We start from the raw sequence: 19,101 nt of genomic DNA on the forward strand, positions 1-19,101 counted from the left end.
CGATGCGTTGCGAGGTAACGGCAGAGTAGGGCGCGCCGCCGTGCGTTTGCTTATAGCTTATACCACGATCACTTCCTGAGACGCAGCAGATATATGCCCCGTGAAAGAAAAGACTGCAGTTCGCGTTGCGCACAAATCGCACTATAATCGCACTGTAATTGTCAACCATTTCTTCGTCCTCGTCTTCGCACTGTCGAATGATGTAGAATGAGGTGAAATTTTAAAGAAGGTATGTCCCTCAAAGCCAGTTGGCGGGCCCAGCTTCTCCAAGTTGGTCGGCCCACGCAGGGAGGGCACCCGCGCGAAAGAAGTATACAGACCGGATCGCAGAGCGCGTAACAACGTTTTATTCGCAATATGGTATCAACAACACATCAGGAGACGACCCCGTACGATAGCCGGGAATCGTTTTTTCAGATATAATACAAAGTAGGAGCAGCGCCAGTTCGCTCCCATGCAGGCATGATGCGTCCAAAGTTATACACACCGCGCCGGACCGTCACAAAACTTGCAATGTAGAAAATGCCTAAGATATTTGAGTACAGAGTTAAACAGCACACAGTTGCCGGTGGAACGACGCAGCCCAATGCCGCCGATGCTCTTTGGCACTTCGGCCGCTAGAAAAGTGAGACACTTTGCACTAGCTTTTAGGGATAAAGGTGACGGCGTTGGAGCACTTACAAACCACTGGAAGATACAGCGGTTTCACGCGCATGCGCGTGCTGTGTAGCTCGCGTTCGCTACAAACGCTTTAGATGTTTTCCACTGCCGGCAGCTAAAAAAGCACGAAGGGTGAGGTGAAAATGAAAGTTCGCGACATTGCGACGCTGAATAGTAAGCGCAATAGTCGTGAATTAACTATATAGGATGATAGTTGCTGTCGATGCAAGTTAAATACCAGCTTCATTGGTATTGCAATACTGCCCCAGTCTGCAGCTACAGCCAGCTGGCTTAAGTGCTGATTGCTTTAAAACAAATAATATTGAATGCTTGCCGCTGTGATCTCAAGCAATGGCGTTCGCTTTAAGTGTCACGCGGGCCGGCGAGCGGATTCCTATCTGCTGCAATGACACACTGAAGGAACAACGGGGCCATTGAAGGGGGTTGCGAGCTGCACTAAAACAAAAGGCAAGAATAGAAAACCGAGAAGGACAAATGCATCACAAACAACAACTATACAACTTGTGCTGACCCATCACTCCCACTGCACCTGCTCGCAACCAACCAAACAAGCGTAAAAGCCTCCCCCTCCGTAATTTGGCCGCCGACTAGTCAAAAGTTCTTAGTCGACGTTCCATCCTTGGGTGGCTCGACGTCCGGTTCTTCACTCAAGGCCTCATTTAAATAGAAACAAGAAACAGTTCTCATCTAAGTCTCGTCAGTTCCGTAGCGGGCGAGTTCACTGGGACACCTTCTTGGGCAGCTGAGTTGGTCGGGGCGCTGTGCCGTTCCTGGAGGAAGTGGAGGTGCCGTTTGCCGTCGAGTTGTCGGGCGTGTCAACGTAGTCGTAGTAATACACGTAGTCGATGTACTCTACGTCGTTGTTGTTGGTTGGCGGCGTTGGCTGGCCCTTGGTGGTGGTGTTGCCCACCCTCTGCGGTTGCGTCTCGTCCTTGAGGAGGTTTGCCTGGAGCGGGTTCGTGGGGACGCTGACTGGACGCTCAGAAGACCTGCTCGACGTGGGGGATGGTGGCGTTGGCGTGGCCGTGACGCTGGCGGTTGCGGGCTCGGGGGTGGTGAGCAGGAGCACAGGCACGGTCCGGGATCCTTTGGGCTCGCCTTGAATCGTAGTTTGCACCTCGGGGGTCGTGCCAGTCGAGTCGAAACCGGTTCCAGACCTCGTTGAGACCGTCTGCGGCAGCCGCGTGCCACTCGTTGAGGTAATGGACTCGGTCGACGTGGTGGGCCTTGTGCTTTCGGCGCTCCCGGTGATGGTGGTCTGCTGGACAGTGGTAGTTGAGGGGGCTGCCGTCGTCACCGTTGCTGTCGGGCTGGTCGTCGTTGCCGCTGGCTGAGTTGTCCCGGCTAATCTAGCGTTGGCCGTATCGACGAACACGGTCTCTGTCTGTCCAGTGGTTTGGAAAGAGCGAGTGATGCCTTGCGTGGTGACTGGCTGACGAGATGTCTCGGGTTGTACGGTTGCTTTCGTTGTCGTAACTGCGGCCGTGGTTACTTCCTGCGTCGTCACAGAAGACGTCAATGTTGTAGGGGCTGTCGTGGTCCTACTCAGCGTTGTCTGCGTCAGCGTAGTCTGCGGGAAGCTCGCTGTTGTGACTGCCGACTCAGGAAAGCCAGTAGTTGTTCTGTCCTCGGGCTTTTCTGCCGACAGGTTTTCAATGGCGAGATTCACCCTTTGTCGCGGCTGTGAGGCAACGCTCTTGACCAAAGTCAACGTCGTGTCCGTCACTGTCGCTTGAGTCGTCGTGTCCGTACTCCTATCAGTCACGGCACCCGTGGTCCGCGCGGTCACCTCCGTCGCTCCGGCAGTAGTCGTGGTGACAGAAGCGAGGTCCGCTCTCGTTGCCCCCAGTGTCACCGCCTCGGTCCTCGCGAACGTGGTTGTCGTGTCCTGGGATTCCTTCTTTGTCACCCGTGGAATGTCGACTGCCATCTTTGTGACCAGTTCTTTCTGGAACGCCCGGTTGTCTGGGTCTGGCGTGGTGCTTTCCGGGTCATCCTTGGGCACCGGCTGATCTGCCTGAAGGTCGCCCTTGCCGACGAATAATGACGACTCGTTAGTGTCCTTCTGTTTGTTCAGCTGTTCTTTAACCAGCACCATCATGGACTCTGGTATCCTTCGTCGGTCCCCAGCCCTGTCCTGAGGCAGCGACGTCAGGTTGCGTTTCTGGCCTGGAACGTAGTAATCGATGTAGTCGTAGTAGTCGAAGACGTTGTCAACCAGTGACCTTAGGATGGTCGGCAAGTTTCCACTCTTCTTCCCGGCTTCCGTTTGTTTCTTTGTTGTCACGGCTTCCTTGGATGCCTCCGTCGTGGCTGGAAGCTTGGTGGCAGCCTCGGTGGTGGGTGGCTCCGTTGATGGCGACGTGGTCGTTCCGAAGATTGACTCCGGCACAGTCAGGCCGACGGCTTTGGTCGTTGTCTCAACATCAGTTTCCGTGGTTGGTTCATTTGGAAGTTCTGTCGTAACGGTTGCTATGGGCCTGTACGTTCGTTCGGAGGCGAAGACTGCCGTCCTTGACAACTCGGTGACGCCTTCGGCAGACGCTTTTTTGGTTGGTGTTGCGGTTTGGGTATTTGCGGACGACCTTGTCGTCGACTCTGCCTCAGAGGATGGGACTACAGGTGCGTCGTTCAGGAAAAGTTCATCGTCGTCGTCGATGGCGGGGCCCGTCACGTTCAGCTGGGGTTCATGCTGGAGAGAGTCGCTCTGGAAACCAGGTCCGCGAATAATCTCTACCGGACTGTCGGTCCTCTGGAGGGGCGACGACGTTGTTGCGGGGCCATCGGTGGTGCCGAAAGGCGTGGTGTCTTGCGTCGTGACGCCTGGGCCTTGAGTGGTTAGCGAAGCCATGTCCACGAACTCCTCGAGGTTTGGCGCGTTGCGTAGGCTCGCGTTCGTCGCTGCTCCGTCTCCTGCGAGGCTGGCGTTATTGGCGGCGGCTTCCAGTGCCTTGATACGGTTCAGGATGATTGCATCCAGAAGTGTCGTGTTTTGGACCTCTAGGAACCTGAGACAAAACAAAACAAAAACGAGAAACGGGTCATTTTTGCGTTTACATTACAGTGATCTCGCTGACATGAGCGAAGAAAATATTCTGGATTTTTACACAAATAAAGGTGATTGCTTTAGCAGTAAACTCGACAATACTATACCTTAACATCCACACTGTTACTGTGAGGAGCTGAAACAAGAGGTGCAGCGTGCTTTGCTATTCTTTCATGAGCAAGCAATGCAGAAGATATTGACGGTAGATCTGACAGGATGTTGTTAGCAATAAAAAAAGTCTACTTGAGATGTTCTGCTAGAAAAAAAAGAGGAACCGCGCATGATCCCCGGAATCTTGCTGTATGGGTTTCATGCGAGATACCTAATTGTACGCGCAAGCAATTTTGCTCGACTTAGTAGTCATGTGAATGTATCAATGATGACCTATGGTCCGAGGGAATGCCAAAATTTAAAAAAGCGTTGAGTTCTGGGCGTCACATTACCCTCCTTACATCCTTGTCTATAACCGCTGCGTAATTTATCGCCCTTGCTATGCGCCAAAGCCAACCTTCTCCATCGCCGGGGTCGTTTGGCAGAAAAAAAAGAGAAAGACTGTTTGGTGGGGCCTCGAACCCCCACCCCTCCCCAGACCCCAGTAATCACTTCGCAAACCCTTTGTGGTCCACGGGCTTCGATTTCGAAACTGATGCTACATCTTCGCATTGTAAAAATGAAATAGTTTACTTAATGTTCGAGAGTCTGTACAGTTCCCGTTGCGACCATTGTTTTTGCGCCATACCCTAATCTGCGCAATGTCAATTTTTGCGCTGTACTACTCACACAGCTCGAGCAAATACAAATAACATCTACTGAGATCGTAACCTGTTTAGCGCCGTCGCCGACGTTTTCACTAATTCTGTCGCGTATGACGTTACGGCGGCCAAAGCGTGATTCACCGAACACGAATTTCAGAAAAAAGGGCCGTGACGTGTTCGCGTTCAAGCGGCGTTTTATCTCCTTATAGAACATCACTCGTAACCATGCGGCATGACAAAAACTTTCGAAATGCTCCAACAGGGAAGGTGCCAAATGCTGGAACTGTGCAGAAAGGGTCAGACCTGCTTTTTCTTATGTCTGCCAAGGTACCGTACTCGTTAAGTGATTAAATCATCGTACGGGACTAGTCTGCTTGGTGGCAAGGTGTATACAGAACCGTGGAGCCGTTCGGCCTCCCCCCCTTGTTCCCCAGAGAGTACGAGAAGTGATGAGGGTGACTGGCCTCTTGAGCACGAAGGGTATCTTGCGGAGCTCCTTGTCGACGCTGACGTGCGGCGTGAAGGGCTTGAGCTGCGTCTGCGTGGGCGGCTGCGGCTTCTTGTGGCGCTGGCAGATCATGCGCGGGCAGCAGGCCGGGAACGGGAGCCGCTTGTCCTCGATGATGTCGCACAGCAGGGTGGGGCGGTTCTGGAGCCGGGGACACCTGCGGGGAACAGACGACATTGGCATCCATGTAGCAGGAGCTGTCTCCGTGCGGAATTGGGTGGCAACGGTTTACGCCATATAAACTGTTTCTGCGCCTCTCCCCCCACTGCGCTCCTGTCTCTTCGACAGAACTGCTTTACCATTTCCCACGGGGGGCTATTAGAACGACGCTTACGTATTGCATCCTGTGTTTCAGCAACTAACATGGCGCTTCCGGCCAGAGGTACCATCCTCGTTCGGTCACAGCACATTTTAACAGCGAAGATGTTAAGAAAATCGTAATTTGCCCTGTCTGCAGTTAAAAAAAACAAAACAAGGAAAGTCCGAGCGCTCATGTGCGCGTGCTTCACGGCGATCGCCCAGTGTCCCTGACCCACGTTTGTCAAGCCAAGCATTTTCACTTTGGTAGATTGGCCAAAATTGAAAAAAAAAAAAAAAAACGAGCGTTCGCCGTAATCGTGGCAACATATGCTCTGAACGAGAAAGACACGTCATAGTGTCTTTCCAGTGTCCAATGATTATACAAGATTATCAATGATACCCAATGATGTCCAATGATTATCGCTTCAAAACATGAAGGAAGGTCACACTTATAGCAACAATGATGGAGTAATCGTCGTTGCAGCAGCGAAGAAGAAACAAATCGGCTGCAATCGTGGAGTTAAACCGTCGTGATAATCGTGAAGGTTGCGTACAGCTTCGCTGCCTTCAAGTCTGACGCGTTAGTGTGAGCTTCCTACATTTTTTTAAACGCTCCCAAAGCGTGTGTACTTGTGTACGTATATCTTAAAAACCCTTTTTGGTGGTAGTCGGTGTGGTTAGCAACGGCCTTAACCGTCGTATGCCATACATCGCCTCAGGCCCCATTTAAAACGCGCCGTTCGTTGTTTTAATCAATTGTTAAGGTACCTATCGAACAATTAATCCCAGCAGGAAGCGGTGCAGGAAGCGAAACATCTTGGCGCGATGATCCGTGCATCTCGAAGTCCGAAGATTGGAGCGGCTGTAATGTCTGCCGCGGCTATTTTAGTCCTTCCGACGCTGCTCTGGGTGCAGTTGTTGCGTGGTCTACGGCCTGGTTCAGGCCATCGTATATGACGTGACGACGGCGTGCACGTATAACTACTTACGCACCGCATTGTGTAGAGGTGGTCGTCTATATATACAGTCTAGAGCAAAAGCTTATAGCGGGGGGCCTCTTGTTCGCGATTGACCGCCGCGGAAGATCAGCCGACCGATAAATACCTCTTCAGCGTGAGGGTATGCGAAGACGGGCTTGCTTTTTGAGTCTGTGTATATATTCTATGGGAGCACGCACACACCCTTGCTCAGCCAAAGAAGGCTAGGGCAGGAGCACCACTGCCCCGACCGGCTCAGCTCGCTCTTGAAGGGAATTCCGGGGCGTGCGATCGAGCCAGCAGCGGACCAACCCTGCTAACCTGCACTTTCGGAAGGCAGATCGACTTAAAGATCGACCGCCGTCTTTCCTGCCTCCTTTGCTGTCGCGTCGGCCGAAAGCGGTTATGGTCGACGCGACCGGCAGGTATGCGGTGGCGGTCGTAGGCTGCTAAGCCGGGGGTGCACTATAGTGCGGTCCCGTTCGCATCGATCGAGGAAGGCCCACAAGAAGGAAGAGCTAAGAGCCAACTTTGTTGCGAGCAGCCGAAACTGCGCTCTGGTCGCTCTTTTTCCTCTAAACTCGCACCCTTCACTTCAACTGAGCTGGGTTGGGTCAAGTTGGGCGGCTATCTGCACTGGGAGTGGCTGTGGCGTTTCAGCTGACTACAGCTCGAAAGTCGTCAGTTCGACTTACTGTCGCGCATGTGGCCCGTACAGCGCTTAAGACCAAGACGCGACCGCGAGGTTTCGGATCAAGTTCGTAAACGTCAAGTGGACTAAACTATAGAAGATTTGCATTGCGGTGTCCTTTGTAGTAGTTGGAGTGTGGATTCGGTAGCACGTAAACCCGGCGCGTGTTAACTCCCTCTTTGAACTGTTAGTGCGTGATCTTAGACCCGCAGCGTGGCGAGTGCGGAGGACGGCCGTGCGGTGCACGGGGTGATATGCCGCTGCTTTTCCGGTGGTATAGGTTCCCGCATGACCCACTCCGGTCATTCACCCTTCTAAGATATAAAACAAGGTAGCATGTGGAGAAGAACCGCTGCCTTAGAGACATCCTGACGGGTGACTGGGCGTCCGTAGATAAGTTCCGTAGCAAGGTCAGGAGCAGTATCGGAGACTGGAATTGATTGCAGGGTTTAACGCGCCGACTCAGCGCAGGTCATGAGGCGCGCCGTAGTGGAAGGCTCCGGATTAATTTGGACCACCTGGGAATCTTTAACGTGCGCCGAAACCTCGTACACACGGGCGTTTTTGCTTTTCGCCTCCATCAGAAAAGCGGCCGCCGCGGCCGGGAATCTAACCCGCTACCTCGTGCTCAGCAGCGCAACGCCTTAGCCACTGAGCCACCGTGGCGGGTGAGACTGGAATGGAAACGAGCGTATGTCGACAACCGCCAGTGTAGGGAGAAATTGTCGAAGGAAGAAAATCCGCGCGAGGCGGCGTTATCGGACGAGCGTTCCGTTTGCGAGTCGCACCAGCCTTCCGCCAGGAGCTCGCGTGTGCGAAGTGTGGAACGAGCTGCAGTGGCATGCACGCGCACGCACACACGCACAGGAGCGGACCGGTCCGCGGAAAGTGCGGCAGAAGCGGGCATCTTCTCGGCCACTAGGCGCACAAAGCCTGGCCGCACTAATTACGACCTGGCCTAGCAGCCCGGCCGGGTCGCGTAGCGGGCCTGGGCCAGAGGACCGGGGAGCGACCAAAGGGACCTTTGTTCTTTTAGAGTGCCCGAGTCGCCGTATGCGCATGCTGCCTGCGCGGGGCTGTGGCGGAGGAGGCGACACTTCCTGCGTGTGCGTGCGGGGGCTGCGTGCCTCGGCCAGTTGTTCCTGGGGCGCTTCCGTTTGCCGCGTTGTTCGAGCCCCGATGAGAGAAAAGTGCCCCGGGCGTCGTCGTCCTGTTTTCCTAATAGCAGGTGGCAACGAGAAGCGGCGGCGGTGGCAATGACGGCGCTAAGTGTCCGGTGACGCGCCGACTCGAAGCCTGCAGCCCGAGAGAGACTCCGAACGGCGCTTCCAATGTTGAGACATTCCACCTTCCAGGGGCACTGGGTTTTACCGTTCAGGGATGAATAAAATAATGAAAAGCAACAAGAGTGTTGATGGAGAAAAAGCAGGGAAGGGGCCAAACAGCGGTCGTCGCAGGAAGAGGTTGCGTCAGGGAATTATTTAGGACGAAGTACGTGTCGGAGTATAGAAGCAAGATAAGCATTTGTAGATGAGTAACCTACACAGGCGAGATGGGAGATGCAGTCACCGCGATTCAAATGAAAATCCTTTATCGTCGGCGGTGTCATCATCATAGTCAACAATAACCATCACCATGTCGTCGTCGTCATTACCATCATCATCAAGTAATTTGTTGAACGTGTGACTTGCTAACGTAATGCTTGAAATCTTACTCCTTTGGATTTGCGTTGTTGCTCAGCGCACCTTGACCTTTTTGCTTTTGAAGGCAGTCGCCGTCGGCATAGGGTATCAGTGAAATAACTGAGCATTTCCTTTGTATTTTTGTTGTCCCATCTTAAAAAGGTAAAACCTCATGCTTGTCTTTCTGGCCTCGCAAAGACCAGGAAGGCACGCTTGAGGTTTTACCTTTCTGACGTTCTGTAAAAAGCGCAAGAACAACAGGCAGACTCAAGAACCCCAACAAGCATGTGATACGCGTTCGCCAGTGCTGGCATCTCGCCTGTTCGATAGACGTTCCGTCAGCATTATTCGGTATTTTATGTCTCTTAAATCGGTAAAACAACACGATAAACGTATACGCATTCTGAGAGAATAATGACAAGGAGTGTAGCTGGAAGTCCTGCGTCAAGGGTTCTGTTTTGACGCATGAGCTCGTATTGTCATAAACTTCACTGGCGTTTTTTCGGCACCAACATGGCATATAGCCGTGGTAACCTGCTGTAGCATGTAGTGAAGCGTGAATTATCATACTCTCACAGACCGCGTGATCAGATGTCACGGAACCACCATATATTTTGTCGCGGCACCTTTTAATGAAATGGTGTTTCAAGAACCGGCGGAGTATACGCACAGTGGTCGACTTTTACGGTCGTTAGGTTCGCAACGGGCGTGGGCTGTCGGGAGACCCTCTATCCATAATCATCCGCGCAAAAATTGAAAAAGGTGTCCCGTTAGAGGTCACATAACCTGGTGACGTCACGCAGTCCTCTCAGGCTAGTCATACAATAGGGACGGCCGCGAGGTTTCCCGTCGGCGGGATTTAGATTCGTCTTCCTTTATAATTGCCTCGTTACCACTACATTCTGTCTCCTTCATGCTTCCGCAGGCCACCCGTGCTTTGTGTACAAAGACTACGATGTGAGGCGCGTGCGCTTGTGCGCGAGATCGAAAGTGGAGCATGCGTGACGCTCGTGCAGCATGGTATACGCGCCCTGTAATCACAGCGATGGGCCCGCGAACCAGCGGAGCTTCCGTTGAACAAACGATTCCCGTGCGACTGTTCCGGACCGATCGCCTCCTTCCTGCCCTTTGACCCCCTCCAGTTTTTTTCTTTTCTTTTTTAGGTTGCAGAGCTGCAAGCACGAACCGAGGATCGCCCAGAACTAGCGCATCAGCTACCGCACAAAACGAATTGACGTCACGCCTCCTTTTGGAGCGTCGTGTTGGCTGTTCCTGAACGCTCTTACACCGTATGGGCTGCCCAATTTCCTTTCTGCAACGGAGAAGCGCCCATAAAGCTGCAGCGTGAACACGGCAATAGGCGCCCGGAAGTAAACGTGTGCGTATATACGGGCATACACGCGCGTTCGGTGACAAGTTGCAATTAGAAGCGTCGCTCCCTTCAATTAGCTAATTAGGCGGGGCCCCCCGTGAGTTCTGCCTACCTATTAATAGACGCAGCAATGACTTGGGCTTGAGCGTGGCCTTGGGTTCGTCATTAGGGGGAAGTAAACGCGTGACATTAGGTCAGAGCGCGTGTACTTATCGCGCGAGGGTGTTCCTTGCAGTGTAGCTGATAGCTAAGCGTGCGAATGTCGCTTGGAAAGCTCACAATATACGCGGCGTAGGTGCTTGGGAACACGCGTTTGCAGCCGGCAGTTGAGTTCCGAGACAATGAAGTAAATGGTCTTGTTGAACGAGCTCGCTTATATATTTTTTTTTTCTTGCAGGATATACGAAGCTACTATAACTGTGCGGTGAAGCGCAGATGCGAATACAGGATTCATTTTTAGCTTACATGTAAGTCGCCTCAAATTTCATTTTTCGACTATACATACATTTCATGTCGTGTTCTGCCTCTAGAAAAAATACTAGTACGTGCGGCCGAAGATTTGCCGCCCACCGGTCTTTTTAATCGCTAACAGTCCGACGTGTGTAAAGTTAGCTCTTTCCCTCACGCAGCTGTGGAACTTAATTTGATCTGCAGTGCGCCGTCATTAAGTCTTTCTTTTTTTTAATTTCTTCACCGAGATCTCCAGCTTGAGTTTATTTCTGATGCAGGAAATTGGTCGTCCCAAGTTTTTTCCCTACGCTCCGAGAGCTAAGGTGGTCTGTTATAGAAATAAACTGACGGACGTTTGGTTGAACAATTTACGAAAGAGTGGAAGAAAAATAAAATAAGAAAAATAACTGAAGATAATCTAAAACTGCTGTTGCCCGCGCCTCGCCAAATATGTTTACTCGAAAAAAGCCACAACACGACACAGCATAGTTCGAGCGAAAGTATGCGTACAAATAGTTGGTGGAAACACCACGCGCGCTATATATACTCGGCGACATACCTCCAATTCCTACAAGCGAATATAGGTGACAAAAGGTGGAACATAAAGGGCAATCTAACACGAAGGACACATCTCGCGTGCAGCGTCCTACGCTTCGTACACGTCATTCCCGCTCCCACCGGGGCGCCGCCATTTTACCACGCGGGGGTCTGCGCCTTGTTTGTCCAGCAAAAAGCGTCGACCGCGTATCTGGAGCGGCTGAAAACGCCAATGCTCGCCCTCTTCCTCCATTTTTCTTTCTGATTCCCGAGCGACGAACGGCTGCTTGTTTGTTCCTGGCCGATGGCGTGCCCATGCGCTCGACAGGGCCCGAAAGAAAAGCGAAGCCGTGCCTTCTGGCGTTCGGGGCGTGCCTTGGCGTGAATGCTGACGGCACATCAGGAAATGGTTTTCGCCCAGGCTCGGTCGCGCCGGTGGACGACGTCGGTGGTGAATTTCGCGAGAACACCCTTTCCTTATACGGCCATCTTCGCACCGCGTGCTGCCGCGGTTCCCACAGTAGCAGTGCGCACCAAATCGTAAAATCGAAGTGTCACTTCGCGGGGAAGGATGGGAAGATCTCAGTCTCTGTATCTGGGGGTATCAGCGTTCTTTAAAAGTTCCATGAAGACAAAATACAAGTTTGGATCATTAAAAAGCCTGCTTTGTCCCGGTAAGAATGATACCAATTTTATTCGAAACTGATTGATTGATTGCTTGCTTACTTGATTGATTGCTTGTTTACTTGAACCCTACAATCAATCAATCATGATTGATTGATTGTAGGGTTTAACGCGCCGACGCAACGCAGGCGATGAGGCGCGCCGTAGTGGAGGGCTCCGGATCAATTTTGACCACCTGGGGATCTTCAACGTGCGCCGTGCGCTACACGGGCGTTTTTGCTTTTCGCCTCCATCAGAAAAGCGGCCGCCGCGGCATTCGAAACTCCGAACAAATAATGGAGGCAATAATGAAAACACATGCAGCGGCAGCGACTCCCAAGCGCTTTCCGGCGAGGTCTTTATGACGCCACGGAATCTAGTTTCTGTAACGTCATAAGCCATCGCCCCAATACATGACCGGGAAATTTTAGTGGGCCCTTTTGTTCCTTTCGATCGTATCACTTGAATGCTAAGAACTACTAAAAGCAAAACACTAAAAACACTAAAAACTAAAAACACTAAGAACTACGTTTTAATGTTTGGCGTCAATGATGACGTCGTGTAGCGAGAAATTTAAAATTTGTTCAATATTTCTTGCATTTTGTCGGTCAGAAAACGTCTTTAGAGGCGTGAATAGATCTAAGTTATTTACCAAAGGCAGTTCTTTCAGACTGAAGAAGATTGCAGATTGCCTTCAAGGGCCGTTTAAAGGTTGTCACAGATATCTTGTTTCGTCCTCGTGTTGTTCTAGATTCTGTTTAGTCAGTGTTGGAAGGAATTCAGTAGGATGTAGGAATGGAAAAATGCTATTGTTTCATTTTAGGCTAAGTACCTTCTTTCGCCGCAAAGTTGACCCATTTGAAGGCAGCAATCAATTTACGAGGGGGCCTCCGATGTTGCGCAGGGATAGGCAAGCAAAGTTAATTTTTTTGTTTGTATTTGCGTGTCTAACAACTAGTTCGTCGCGGTGGGAGAACTCAGACGCGGAAATTGCAGCGCACGGACCACAGCACGAAAGCTCACGGCTTCCGGCTAGACGCTGAAGCCTATTTTTGGTCCAGCACTGTAAACAGTGCATCGAAACGGTGTGCAAAGCATACATTTTAAAGCCTATTTTCAGCCCTTCTTCGAAACTGTGTTTCTTTCTACTCGCTGTTCACATCGGCGCCGGACCATAACAGAATCGCCCCGCAAAGCAGACAGGTAACGCGCTGTGTATGTTTACGGGTTGGTCTTAAAAGCTGTTCTTACAGCTGCTCATGTGCACAGGCTTGCTTCCCTTCCCACTCGGCATTCGGAGCAACAAGATTTTTAACTTTACTACCGCGAGCTTTTCTTAATTTCTTTTTCTCTATTGCAGTCGAACGGTGGATTACCGAAGCGCCGCGCAGCTACTCTGATAACGGTGTGGGCAAAGGTCAGAGGCGTACTCGGCATCGCTTTCTTAAATCTCGTCCGCCTGCGTTTACTCGCACTTAAACGCACCCACTCTCCCTAGGAAATAACGCCTCACCCCCTTGACACCGTCACTATTTTGCCGTCTAGGCTATACTGTAGGGCAAAGTAAAGAAAGCGACGCCGTGATGCGCTGCCACCACCGCAGCAGCAGCAGCAGCAGCAACAGCCTCCTGTTGCGTGAACGGGAAGCACATTCGCTGGAGTGTTTTGTTGCGTTTTTTTTTTCGCGTTTTGTTGTACTTCGCTGCGTTTTGCTGCTGCGTAACTTTGTTCTGACGGCAGCCGCGTAGAGGGGGAAGTCGTCTCCCTGCTGGGCGACTACGCTCGCATTTATTATTTTATTGTTATTTCTGTTACCGTTTTCTCGCGGGCGCACAACCTGTATACATACATCGGAGGTAACCCGAAAAGGTTATCGCCACTGAGGTTTTCAAAAGCAGGTGCCTGCTCTGCGCGACAAGCGTCGGACGCTCGTGTTTGCTGGGCGTCTCTTAAAAGAGCGGGAAAAACAAATAATAAGAGTAAGCGCATCAAAATGAAACGGGGGAAGCTGCGCCTATTTGACGTGGTGCAGTCAAAGAGTGGCATACTCCAGACGAGACGGCGGGGACTCGCTTCCAAAAGGGTGCGCTCGTGTCCGAGGCGTCCAGGGAGCCCGTCGATGTGTGTGAACGTGCATATAAAAGGAATACGACGAGCGCGAAGAAGCTTCTCTTTTTGCGCTGGCGTTTGTGCCGGCCTCTATAAACGAAGGTCGGCCTCGCTTTGCGGCCACTTGTCATTGCCAGACAGCGCGCCAGACAGTTGGACGTGCTTGTGTTTGCGGCGCGTTCTTCCGCCACACAGTGCAGGCGCTGTTACTCTTCACTTGTTGATTTCGCGGTTGACGGCGGCCTATCATTTCCGACTCTCCAATTTGCGCCGATCTGGGCTTAGAAAATGTTTGTGGTAGAAGGGTGCTGCTGTTTTAGCTCCTGCAGTTCTGGAGCTGCCATGCCAGTTTGTTAATCAGAATACCATGAACTTCAGGGAGTTCTTGTTTAGCGCAAAAACATGCGGTACGCGTAGAACTGTTTGTGATTTCCTACTATGCGTGCCTCTTCGCAATTCACAACTACGCAAGCAGGCACTTTCGATACTGAACGCACAGAAGTGGCCATGCACTGCCATTTTATTGGTATATAAGAATATCCCTGTCATGTGTAGGTAAATAACCACATCTCGTGATTAATGGTGCAAACGGCATACTCGATTGCAGGGGAAAACATCAGAACTGGATCTCATACAAAAACAATGACGCCGGATTTCGTTCGTACAATAATTTTTGTTCGCATGTACAGGAAAAGCTGGTATGGGTTATAGTTTCGGTTTCACCTGCGTGCGAAGCTGCGGCGGCCGTAGCTCTGGCCATGTCGACTCTAGCCGGGGTGACGTTGTTGAGCCGTGCGCGGAGGCTCATGCCATGCGTTGTGTGCTGACGTTCCATGCAACGTTACATGTGCGTGCATTCAGTCTGAACCATTCCCGCATTTAATGTCGCGTGTCTAACACAAACTATTCAACAGAACACGACAGAACATAAAGCGGCGACCCTGGCGGAACCTTAATGCTAGCTTAAAAAAAAAAAAAAACCCGAAAGGCTCGAATGATTGGAATTGCACCGTAGCATCAGCTTGTGTCCATGCGGAACTGCAAAAAAAAAAAAAAAAAAAAAAAAACTATCGCACACAGCAATGGCGGTCCCGCCCGCATTGAACAAACTTTAGATGTTCGGTATGTTAGTTCAGAATAATGTAGGCTCAGTTGCGGTTGCGCCTTTCAATTTTCCCGGTCCGCCGACCCTTTCCCTCCGACACCTATGAGATCGGTATCTCCATAGCTTCACGGGCGGCACAACGGCGGCGACACAAAGAAACAGCGCTGTCCAGCTGTGCGACTGCGCGTCGTTTCGCAATCTGTGACGAATGGGAGCTGCGCGGTAGAAAGTATCGCGCGTCTGAACTCAAAGTTCGATCTCGTCACGCATTCTCCGGTATACTCTGCAAAATATCGCACAAAAAAAAAAAATGGGGACAAGGTGAAGCGAGAGGCGAGAGTGGTGCTCTGGTTACCGACTTTCGACCGCGTCGGTATTGACAATGCGAGCTGCACGTGAATGGCCGGACTTCTCGGCCGCAATCGTTCCTGTTCGCGTTCACAAGCAATGAAATTTTATTTTTCGTAAAGACGCACTCCAGTGATTGGATAGTGGCCGCAGGGTTTATGCTGGCCTGTGGAAACTGTCCGCAGAAAAGAGGAGTGACTACAGCTCGCGGACGGGCTCGGTGGGATGGTTTTGCCTTATACTGTCTTGTTTTCGCTCGTAATTGACGTCGACGGCGTTCGATCTCTGCCGGTCTGCGAGGCGTGACGTAACGATCTGCTTATTGGAGTAAACCAATAGCGACATGCCTGAAAACTACGCCTTTGTGTCACAAACATAAGTAAGAAAAAAAGCGAGGAAAAATGTCTTTGATAGCGTACTTTCATTCAGGGCTGGAATATTTTCATGCGTACATTCTGTGCCCGGACATGAAAGTCACGTCTCTATGCACATTATAGTTACGAGGATTCCGTATCGGACACGAAATTCGTATAAAAAATTCTTTTTAGGCGCGCGCGTTAGAACTGCGGGTGTTAAAAATAAAATTTCGTGCGTTGTCAGGGCTAAGATGTGGACCGATGCCGCGCGGACGGCGGAACGGGAATCCTATTATGATTGATTGATTGATTGATTGATTGATTGATTGATTGATTGATTGATTGATTGATTGATTGATTGATTGATTGATTGATTGATTGATTGTAGGGTTTAACGCGCCGACGCAACGCAGGCGATGAGGCGCGCCGTAGTCGAGGGCTCCGGATTAATTTTGACCGCCTGCGGATCTTTAAGGTGAGCCCAAATCTCGAACACACGGGCGAACACACCTCCATCAGAAAAGCGGCCCCCGCGGCCGGGAATCGAACCCGCGTCCTTGGACGGGAACCCTATTGGTCCACCACGAGGGCATTGCAGGTTTGACGGCGTGGCCATAGCGCATATAATCCTTGTGGTTTGTAGATCTTAGCAGCACATTTTCTCCGTTTATGAGGACAAAAATTGCGAACAGTCTGATAAAATCCCGTGGAGATTGGTGACTCTCAGCTTGCCAGAGGGCTATCCGGGGGCAAGAAAATAAAAGGCACTGCCTAAGCGGCTGGGTTGGCACGACAACCGGAATTCTCTCGGCGCGTACTCTGTCATACTCAGGAGCCTCTTGGCTCTAAGATACCGCTGATTGCCACTGCGGGACGGTCCCTCATGAAGATACGCCAGGTCAGGACTCTTATCAATCACCCTCGCAAAAATACTCAGAACTCCCTCTGGATTGTAAATCTCCATGCGCTGACCACGTATTTCAGAATGCCTACATTAAACGAAAGAGTTCGAGTTAGAGTATTCGGATAATTTAAAGTTGACGTTGTGTTATCGAGCCAGTGATCTCATCGAGCAATATTATCGCCCGCTTTGTTGCCTTTAGTCTTTTATGTGTTATGTTGTGTTTTAAAGCACATAAGCAACTAGGGATATCATGCCAAACAGGTTTTGTGTTTACTTTTGTGGACAATGACTCGTCGTTATAACACATTATAGTAGCTTGTTTAGGAGCGTTGCTTCTTTTAAAGAGCTAGAAACTGAAGAACGTTTAACAAGAGCATCCTCTCCTACGAGTAGACTGGGATGAAATGGAATGTGTTCGATGTAGGACAGCCTAATTTTTTTTTTTTCTCAGGACCTCAAACTTCGCACATGAGAGTAAGATGTGGTTTACTATTAGCTCTTGGTCCCATCCTTCATATCTCCGTTTATCTTGTTTATCAGAGAAATTTGTGTGTCAGAGGCGAATGCCCTATGCGGAGGCGGCATAAAATGATTTCTGTGAGGTTTTCTCTTCAATCAGTGTGTAGGTGTATTGAACGTCCATCACGTACCATCATGGAAGATTACTCGTCGATTTCATGGATGTGGAAAAAAAAAAAACGTCTTTCGTCCATTTGACGTGTTTCTTGGAAAGAAAGGCTAACTGGAACATTTTTTTTTTTTGTTGAGCCTTTCCCTCCCCTAAGGCAGGGTGAAGGCCTTTCGGTTCCGTTGCTCTCAACACGGCGTCCTGTGTTGATTATCGCCTGCTAAAGCGTACGCAGCTCATTGGGGAGATCACAGAAGGTCACACGAGGAAAGAAACTGTGCGTGTTCGCGCGCATCCAGAAACGCCCGCGTGTTCCTGTCTTCACACGGTTTCGCTCGCTCGCCACCGGTCGCAGAACCAGGAAAGGCAAGGCCACTCCTGCAGCGATTACGCGAGCTCCCACTCGGCGATTACGCGGGGGTCCCATCACCCAAGATGCGCCGTCGGCCGCCAGGCGATGCAAATCTGGCGACGGCTAGCCTGCGGACGTGGGAGCCGTGGGTAATAGGAAACCACGACTTTTGGGTTAAGCGAGAACTGTTTCGGGTATACGGCGGCTTTGTGTACCTGGGTGTACCTTTCCGGCGAACGTTATGCAACGGCAATCAGAAGCCGCAGCCAGACTACCGAGGCTTTGGCACTGCAGCTGTCGTAAGGACGAAACGTTTTGCTCTGTCGGTTTATCCACGGCGCGCCCCGAATATAGCGCAAGGACTCGGAGGTCGTGCGGCGCCCAGCCGGTTTCGTGACTAAAGCGCAAGCCGCAATTGCTGACCTGACGTTTACGCTACTTGTGTCGTGCTCACGGGCTCCGTCCTCGTCGCCTTTATTTAAATTACCTGACTATCAACCTCTTTACAGTCTTTACAGTCTTTAACAGCCCTGACGAAGGCACTTAACTCAAACTGAAACTCAGCTGAGTGACGAGCATTCTGCATTTTTTTTTAAACCTGAGAGAGTGTCAAGATGCGCTCCAACTGCTGTTTTGCTACGTATTCGTTTTTACGGATCGTAGCTTCTGTATTCGCATGGCCCCCCTTTTTTTACAGCGTAGCTGTTATAGGCTCGCTTCCGTTTTTTTGTGTCCGTGCACCATAAGAAGTTCCCGTTGATCGTCTTCATTACAATGCTCCCGAATGACCAACCGAAGTGGCCTAGTGACTTGGCAGTTCGCCGAATGACTTGGATGAGCATTCAGTTTAAACGAAAAAGGGCATCGGCACAGGGACACTGCGCAATGCAAAACGTCATTCACAACTTGGGTGTTGTCTCTGCGCACATGCATTTTTCTTTGGTGAAATCATGTGTTGGGCTTCATCATTCGCCGAATCTTCCCACATGGTCACTTCAATTGGTCTCTCGGTAGCGCTGTGGTGAAGACGACCTACGCGGACTTCTTAGAGTGTAGGACGAGAAAAGCACCTTCCTGCTCACTTCGGCACACCCCACCTGTTCGCCTCTGGCGCTTCATGTTTTCATGTAAAATGGCGTATATTGCTCCTGAAAAAAAAAAGTCTTGTGAGCAATGCAGCTGTGTTTAGAAGTGAAGCCGACTTCAGAAAGAAGCGGTGTAAACTTAGTTTTTGTAAGCTGGCTTTTCCACATCATATGTTGCACAGTGAAGCCTACTCACAATACCGCTGAACCCTTCCCCTGCGCAACGGCGCGCTTTGAACGGGATTGGGTGGCCAGCCAATAACCGACAAGCAGCTGCGCTGGTCATCCACGTTTACAGACTGAAATTAGTATATACTAAGTTTTCTCTTATACAGTATAACCCACTTATAGCGAACACGGTTTTAACAAAATCCCGGCTGTAACGAACAAATGTTTGTTTCCCATTAGCATTTGTGTGCTTAGATTTTAGGTCCAGATATAGCGAAAAACGGATATAACGAACTAATTTCTCTTTCCCGATGTGTTATAAGCAGGGTGGACTGTATTGCATGATCCCCCGTAAATGTCCGTATAGCTATGTCCAAACTGTTT

General features: G+C 50.8%; 1 protein-coding gene across 1 annotated transcript in view; it reads right to left on the reverse strand.

Moving 5' to 3' along the window:
- Positions 1-324: 324 nt before the first annotated feature.
- The window catches only part of LOC144174824 (uncharacterized), a 111,286-nt gene continuing 92,509 nt past the window's right edge, over positions 325-19,101 (reverse strand). The window contains exons 3-4 of the mRNA XM_077703732.1: positions 4,947-5,147; positions 325-3,689 (exon numbers count right to left, since the gene is read on the reverse strand). Coding sequence (XP_077559858.1) covers positions 1,400-3,689; positions 4,947-5,147 — 2,491 coding nt within the window. The 3' untranslated portion in view covers positions 325-1,399. The remainder of the gene's footprint in view (positions 3,690-4,946; positions 5,148-19,101) is intronic.

Source organism: Haemaphysalis longicornis, unplaced genomic scaffold (genome assembly GCF_048455015.1).
Source record: "Haemaphysalis longicornis isolate Haplotype H1 unplaced genomic scaffold, Haemaphysalis longicornis Haplotype H1 scaffold_3, whole genome shotgun sequence".
NCBI classification, from domain to species: domain Eukaryota; kingdom Metazoa; phylum Arthropoda; class Arachnida; order Ixodida; family Ixodidae; genus Haemaphysalis; species Haemaphysalis longicornis.